The following is an 8,025-nucleotide window of genomic DNA, read 5'->3' on the forward strand; positions in this document are numbered from 1 at the left end:
TTGATACAATTAAACTACCAATAATCTGAATGTATTCTCCATGAGAAGTACAATCTTCGTGATTATTGGCTATTTGTACGTTAGTATCTAACGGTGTCCAAACCACTTGATTATCATCCTTTACAAGGATTCAAGCCACGGTAAATGAAATTGGCTTAATTTACGTATATCAATCTTTTAAAAAAAAATGGATGTATATCAACATAATTTTTAGACACGTTAATTTTAATGAATTTATTTTGAAAAAATAATTTAAGAAATTATTCGTATTATGTATGGTATATAACCGAGTGCATATTATACCATGATTTGAATTGTAAAACTAAACCTCAAATGAACCTTACAAATTCGAAGTAATTGAAATCATAAAAATTAACCCAAATACAAATTTGAAGACATTGAAATCACTAAAATTAAACAAATTACAAATCTGAAAACACGAAAATCATTAAAAATTAAGAGATTACAACTAACTGATTCCATTGAAAGCAAATACATTTATTCATTACCATCTATCACACCTTTGATTTGCTTTGCAAATCTTAGCTTAGCTTAGCTTAAACCTCTAATCTAAACTAATCTACTTGACAATGCTTGTCCATATCCCCCTCTCACTGTTTTTCTTCACAACCTCTGAAACCAAAACCAATACCTCAGCCGGCCACGCCATCCCCTTTCCCACCCACCAGCATTTCAACGTTAAAGAATCCGTTTCTCAGGCCATCAAACTCCATCCCTTGCCAAAAACCTAGGAGGAATTCATCGATGAAAGCCGCCATAAGGGGAAGGAGGGTAGTTGGAAGCTCAAGCTCCTGCACAGAGATAAATTGCCCTTTTCCCATATTACCGACTTCAGCCACCAATTCGGATCCCGAATGAAAAGGGAAGCACACAGAGTGGCCGCCCTCATTCGCAGAACTCGCAGCGGCGACAGTGGGAAAACCGCCGAGTATGAGGTGGAGGAGTTCGGGGCGGAGGTGGTTTCCTGTATGGATCAAGGGAGTGGAGAATACTTTGTGAGGATTGGAGTCGGGAGTCCGGCGAAAAATCAGTATATGGTGATTGACTATGGGAGTGATATTGTGTGGGTTCAGTTTCAACCTTGTAACTAATGCTACCATCAATATGACCCGGTGTTCGACCCGTCTCTCTCAATAGTTTAACAAATATTGCGGCCAAAATGCACAAAACCATTTGAGCCGTCAATGGAAATCTGGAGGCCTTCTTGCTCGATGTTCCCTATGATGGATAGTCCGGTTGGGGATGGAGCAAATGCAAAGCGAAACGTGCCCCTTTCATCAACTTGTATAAAAATGTTCGTAGCTGGAATGGTCAGGATTGGGCCACTCATCAGGAGAAATGATACGGTTGGCCAGAACTGTAACAAACCAGTTTAAGTCCTAGCATGTGTCCAATATTGAGATGCTGGGTGCCCGAGGAAGGCTGGCAGTTTGCGTCATAAATGCCTCGTGCAACGCCGCGTATGCCACCGTCTGAGACACACAAGTAGTAGAATTAAGACAAACCCCAAGATACAAAATTCAAAAGACAAAAGCTCAAACCCAATCTGAAATTACAGAAGCCCAGAAACAATTAAAAGGAAGATCTCTTCAAATAACATAAACACAATCAAGTCACAGTCCAGATCAGCATAGAATATAAGTGTATGTGTACTGTAAGAGATCAGTACCACTTCATCACGTCCATAGGACTACTACTCCTAACCTAAGGTGTTAAGGTTCAAAATGAGTTAATCAATTACACAACTAACCGAAGAATACAAAAACTACTTCTCAAGTTCTATTATTTATGTTTAAAAAAAAATCTAATATTTATAGATATAAAGGCTCCCATTCTATACCTCAAGTGGCGTACGTTACGGTTTTGGTACTACAGACACGGGTTCGTTACGGTTTTGGTACCAACCGTATCATTTTTACTAATGGGTGGCCTGATCCTGACCATTCCAGCTAGGAACGTTTTAATACCAGTTGATGAAAGGGGCACATTTTGCTTTGCATTTGCTCCATCCCCAACCAGACTATCCATCTTAGGGAACATCCAGCAAGAAGGCATCTAGATTTCTATTGACAGCTCAAGTGGTTCGTGGGTTTTGGCCCCAATATTTGTTAACATATTGAGAAAGACGGGTCAAACACCGGGTCATATTGATGTTTGCATTGGTTACAGGGTTGACACTGAACCCACACAATATCACTCCCGGAGTCAATCACCATATATTGATTTTTTGCCGGACTCCCGACCCCAATCCTCACTAAGTATTCTCCACTCCCTTGATCCATACCGGAAACCACATCCGCCCGAACTCCTCCACCTCATACTCGGCGGCTTTCCCACTGCCGCCGCCGCGAGTTCTGTGAATGAGGGCGGCGACTCTGTGTGCGTCCCTTTTCATCCGGGATCCGAATCGGCGGCGGAAGTCGGTAAAATGGGGAAAGGGCAATTTATCTCTGTGCAGGAGCTTGAGCTTCCAACTACCCTCCTACCCTTTATGGCGGCTTTCATTGATGAATTCCTCCTGGGATTTTAGCAAGGGATGGAGTTTGATGGCCTGAGAAACGGATTCTTTAACGTTGAAATGCTGGTGGGTGGGAAAGGGGATGGCATGGCTGGTTGAGGTATTGGTTTTCGGTTACGGAGGTTGTAAAGAAAAACAATGAGGAGGATATGGACAAGCTTTGTCAAGTAGATTAGTTTAGATTAGAGGTTTAAGCTAAGCTAAGCTTTGCAAAGCAAATTAAAGGTGTGATAGATAGATGGTGTGAAGAAGAATTGAAGAAGAAGAAGAAGAAAATGTGGAGGTTCTTTTATAGTGTTTTTTTTACTAACGTTTAGAAAAAAAAATCACAAATATTCCCTTTCAAAAAAAATCAGAAATATTCCCTATCAAAAAAAAAATCACAAATATAAAAACAAAAGACTATTGTGCCCTTAAGATTTCACGGTTGAGACGGAGAAACTTAACGAAAGGACTAGCGGAGGTCATTTTTGAAATTCGGAGGATGACGGATGCTCAAAACAAAAGTTTAGGACTATTAATGGCGAAACCACAAAACTCGAGGACCCTTGACTAGTATTTACTCTTTATTAAATATAAAAATTTCAATTATAAAATATATCTCAAAAAGAATTGTTAGTTTCGTGAAGCAATTCATAACTTTGCAATGAAGGTAATGATAATTTTTCTCCAAAAGGTTTGCTTATTGTGTGCCACACATGACTACTTCATAGCCTATTCTTCTTTCTAAATTTAAAATCCACGGGAAATAGTCAACTAGACACTTCAACTTTATATTAGAAGACAATTATGTCTCTAAATTTTAAAAGATCACTATTAAATACTTGCTGAACTCGTCATGTTAGTGCATCTGAGTCTAACAACGGATATTCAACTAGAACAACTGTTTATTTGGGTTTCGGTGATGAAACTGTTAGGAACTAGTGTATTTGGATTTTGATGATACCAATATTACTAGGATCATAGACACCTCTTTTATTTTCGCTATATTTGATCTTTCGTGTTCGACGAAAGATTTAGCAACTCACCATGTGATTCGGCTAAGTAGCATACATACACGAATCTGAGTTGTGACCGTTAGTTTAGGTCAACGAAAAGAAGTGAAGAAGAAGAGAAGACTGAGAGAACAACACAGACCGAAAGATAGAAGGGTCTAGCTCTCGTGTAAACTTCGAATGATAGGGAATTTGTTTTTTGATTAGCAACAACAACGAAAGATAAAGGAAATCTTTCGTGTAACTTCCTCAAGAACATTAAGTCTAAGTTAGACTTGAATAGACACATTCAATGCACAAACAAATAGAATGTTGTCTATGTCTCACAGTTGGGCAATCATCCTAGATAAAAGAAGTCCTTGGTATTAATAAAATACTTGTTAAATAAATATATATCATTATTTTATATTTTAACTTTGATATTTAATTAAAAAAATATTGTACAAAAAAAAGATAATAGACAATGTAGTGAATACAATCAATTGATGAATTTGAATTTAAAGAATTTTTACATTGGATACAAATAAAGACAATATAATTAATACAATTATTTCTCTTAATTAATTTATTGATAATAATGAATAATTATTTTTTAACAAAGACATTGTAGGGACAATGTAGCGAATATAATTAAAATTGATGAATTTGAATGTAAAGAATTTTTATATTGGAGAAAAATAAAGACAATATAACTAATGAAATTAATTCTCTTATTTAATGTATTGATAATGAATAATTTTTTTTTTTTTGAATAAAGACATTGTAGACACATAATTCTAAATTAATGAAATGCATATGTATTATTTTGACTTAAAAAGTTGAGTTAATTCCATTCTTTGTCATTCTTCCAAAAGGCTGAACCCCAACCCTATGCGCACCCCACACCCCGGCCCGACAGAGCATTTGGGAGGATGTAAATCATGGTTACTCAACTGAACATGAACCACAGAGGCTAGACCGGTGCTCACTGCGCACAAGGAGCCCCCCTTACTTTGAAAGATAATTCCATTGTTTGTCATAGATTTATAGGTGGCAGTCCACTTGTAGTAATTTTTTTTATTAAAACATCCCAATTTAGTCCTACTATTATTGTGTCATGACCATTTTTAGTTATCCTTTAACAAAATCGTTGAAATTAAATGTTGTTAAATATAAAGACATTTCAATCTTCATTATACAACGTAGGTTGAACCGTTATATTTTTTTTTTGTTTATTTTGTTGAAAAAAAATTCTATAATTGAAGATCGAAATGCCTTTGTATTTCACAATATTTAAACTGTTTTGTCGATAAAGGACAAAAAATGATTATGCCACAATAATACTAGGACCAAAAGTGGATGTTCTAATTAAGAAAAAAAAAAAAAAACTTAAAGTACGTGGATTGTCACCTATAAATCTAGGGCCAACAATGAAATTAGCCCTTCTTTATTTTTTTTCTTCACTTTATTACTGGTATTTTCTTAGCTTCCTTTAATCGTTTTATAAAAATTTAGCTATAGAATTATTTTATTTCATTAAGAATTATTGACATGAATTTACACTGAAGCAAAGAAGAAAAGTAATATATATTACATACAAGAAATGATTATTAGTTCAAAACGTATTTTTTTTGTGTTTTGAGGGTAGCTAATAATAAATTTGTAAATTTACGATTCATTATATAATTGTTAATTTTAACATAAACTTGAGGTGAGAAACTAAAATAACCACTAAATAAACAATTCAGAAACTAATTGAGGACATATGTATACTGTTAGGAACATTGTATTAGGATTTTGATGATACCAATGTAATGTAGAAAAGTAGACCCCTAACCTTTAGTTCTTTTTAATCGCTGCTTTTGTCCTAGACGAGAGTTGCCATAACTCTTCTGTAATTCGTGTTAAGCTAGACAAACACACGAAAATGAGTTATGACTAGATGTTAGGATCTCCAAGGCGAAAGAAGACACGAGACATGAAGATCAACGAAATTCAAGCAGGAGTTGTCAACAAGCACGAAAGGACAGTTTTTGTTAAAGACGATCTTTACCAAGCATTACTTCTCTTCATCAACGAGAAGAATGTTTCACCTGTCTGATTTGACAACATCCTAGGACAATAAGGACTTCATCTTATGGGACACACTTTTCAAAGGAATTAAATGAAGATGTACCATCTCCTGGAGCTAAAAGACAAAACCTAATGCTTTCCATACCTTCAACGGCTACATGGTACAACCTCATTAATGGAGCATTTAATGCATGAAGCTCCCCGGTCCTTGTCCAATGGTTAAAGGGTTTGAAAATTTCATCTCCCTCCAACGGATGAATTTTCATCACCTATAAAAACACACCTTCATCAGCTAAGAAGGTGCTGGTTCATTATCACTCGACTTACTCTCTTACAAAAGCTCTTGAAAAGTCTACAATTCACTAAAAGCTTTTGTGAACCAGTTTTGAGGTGCTAAGTTACTTGAAGAATCATTTGTCCTACACCTCAAGGAAGTCTTGATATCAGTTGAAGCAATCATATCTCAGAGTCAAGACCTCATCGTTGGAGAATACAAGAAATCATTTTCTACCAACCTCAACTCAGGAGAAGAAGTTGATAGAGGCGGAGTAAACTCGAGGAATTGAAAAGCCTACGAAGGCTGTCCGACTTAGTGATCAAGGAAGTCTTTGTGTACTTGTACTAAGAGTGATAGTGAAATCCTTCCAACAGTTGTGGAAGAAGAGTGGAGTAGGCAACATTGGCTGAACCACTATAAAATCTCGTGTCTCCTCTAACTCTTTACTTACGCTTTTCTTTTTGCATTCTTATCATTCCTTTATTATCATTACCGAAAGTTTGTCTAATTACACAAACTCGTGCAAAGTATCTAAAACAAATCTATCTTATCCGCTGTGCCAAGACACCGAAAGGTGACGTTTAGGGCTTATAACGAAAAGAGTCTATTCACCCCCCCTCTAGACTCTCATCTCATTCTATCAGGACCAACAAGTGGTATCAGAGCCTATACCTTGATCGGTAAAGGCTTTGCATTTATTGCCTGGTAGATCTCTATTCAAAAATCTCTTGAAAATCTTGCATATTTTCTTTGCACGTTTTTTTAAAAAAATGGAAAAGGAACATGCTCATCGCTCCAAACAACTTGCATTTAGTCTTGCTAAATTTGATGACTGGAAGTTAAGAATGCAGGCTCTCCTATGCTCCATTCATGATGAAATGTGGGACGTCATAACAAGCGGACCAATCACAATCATGATGGCAAATGCTCAAGCAGCCGCACAGGGAACAGGAGCTCCACAAATGATAATAAAGCCAAAAGACCAGTACTCCTCAGAAGAAAGAACAAGAGTGAATCTGGACAATGTAGCAAGAAATATTCTCTACAACTCTCTGGATGATTCCCTGTTTCCCAGAGTCCGAAAATGCAAGAATGCTATGGAAGTGTGGAATGTACTAATGAGTTTGGGAGAAGGAGACGAGCAAGAAAAGGACAACAAGCTGACAATGGCTATGAAAAAATTTGAAGATTTCAAAATGCTGCCAAACGAATCAATCATGGATATGGAACTCAGATTCACCATACTGATGGGCGATTTATCAGATCTTGGAAAAGAACTTACTGAGAAGGAAATGAATCTGAAGATCCTTCGTGGTCTACCTAAATCATGGGAAATGAAGGTTATTGCAATGAGGGACAGTCGAGACATGAAAACAACAAGCACTGCCAAAATTTTCAGTGATCTCAAAGCTTATGAGTTCGAACATGAACCAAAAGATGCCGAAGATTCAGAAACAAGAAACATTGCTCTCGTGGCAAATCAATCAGCATCAACATCCAACAGGTCAAAATCTAACACTTGTGATTTTTTATCTGATGTACAATATGCACTATTTTTCAGGAAAATGAAAAGATTCATGAGAAAGAACAACTTTCAAGACCTACAACGTTCGAGCCACTGAAAGAAGCACGAGAACTTTCCTCAAACCTCAAAAACTGAAACCATGGACTCTCAGCTGCTGTGCTACAATTGCCGAAAGCCAGGACACTTCAAGGCGAACTGTCCACATCCCTTAGTGAGCAAACACCAAGATAACAATGCTACCACAAGTCCTTCAAAAGAGACTGGAGAAAAATATAAAAGAAGCGACAAACCTGAATCATCAAACTCCAGAAAGGAAGGAAGAAGGAAGGCAATGGTAGTGAACGAAACTTCTGACACAGTCGCAACCGAAAGTAGCTCCTCAAGCTCTAGCTCAGAAGACGAAAGCGCTGATGAGGAGAAAGGACTGCTGTGCCTATTTAGTCAAGAGTCAGACAAACTATGTCTCATGGCAGATGAAGATGAGGTAAATTCTCATTCATCATCTTGTTATTCAGCTGAATCGAGTTCTGTGAGAAGTCTTACCTCCAATGAATCTGTCACCGAAATGATAAGGAGGTTCAATGTGATAAATAGCACTTACTCCAAACTCAAGGAGGAGAACTCTCGGCTCATGCTT

The 8,025-nt window shown here is 37.0% G+C and overlaps 1 protein-coding gene and 1 pseudogene across 1 annotated transcript; both read right to left on the reverse strand.

Annotated features, from left to right (window-relative positions):
* Window positions 1-486: 486 nt before the first annotated feature.
* Window positions 487-2,644, reverse strand: LOC109186031 (annotated as a pseudogene).
* LOC109186022 (protein ASPARTIC PROTEASE IN GUARD CELL 2-like) lies at window positions 1,160-2,049 on the reverse strand. Its single transcript, XM_019335942.1, has 2 exons — window positions 1,927-2,049; window positions 1,160-1,378 (listed from the first exon to the last, which is right to left on the reverse strand). Exons 1-2 carry the CDS (start codon window positions 2,047-2,049, stop codon window positions 1,160-1,162), a joined length of 342 nt encoding a protein of 113 aa, XP_019191487.1.
* Window positions 2,645-8,025: the final 5,381 nt, after the last annotated feature.

The sequence above is a fragment of the Ipomoea nil genome, unplaced genomic scaffold, assembly GCF_001879475.1.
Source record: "Ipomoea nil cultivar Tokyo-kokei standard unplaced genomic scaffold, Asagao_1.1 scaffold1375, whole genome shotgun sequence".
Lineage (NCBI taxonomy): Eukaryota > Viridiplantae > Streptophyta > Magnoliopsida > Solanales > Convolvulaceae > Ipomoea > Ipomoea nil.

Excerpts from the sequence above, each read along its gene's own strand:
- LOC109186022 (XM_019335942.1), bottom strand. The coding sequence starts at position 2,049 with ATGGATAGTCTGGTTGGGGATGGAGCAAATGCAAAGCAAAATGTGCCC. Across the intron at positions 1,379-1,926 it reads CCATTAGTAAAAATGATACG|TTCTGGCCAACCGTATCATT; the intron begins GTTGGTACCAAA and ends GGTTTGTTACAG.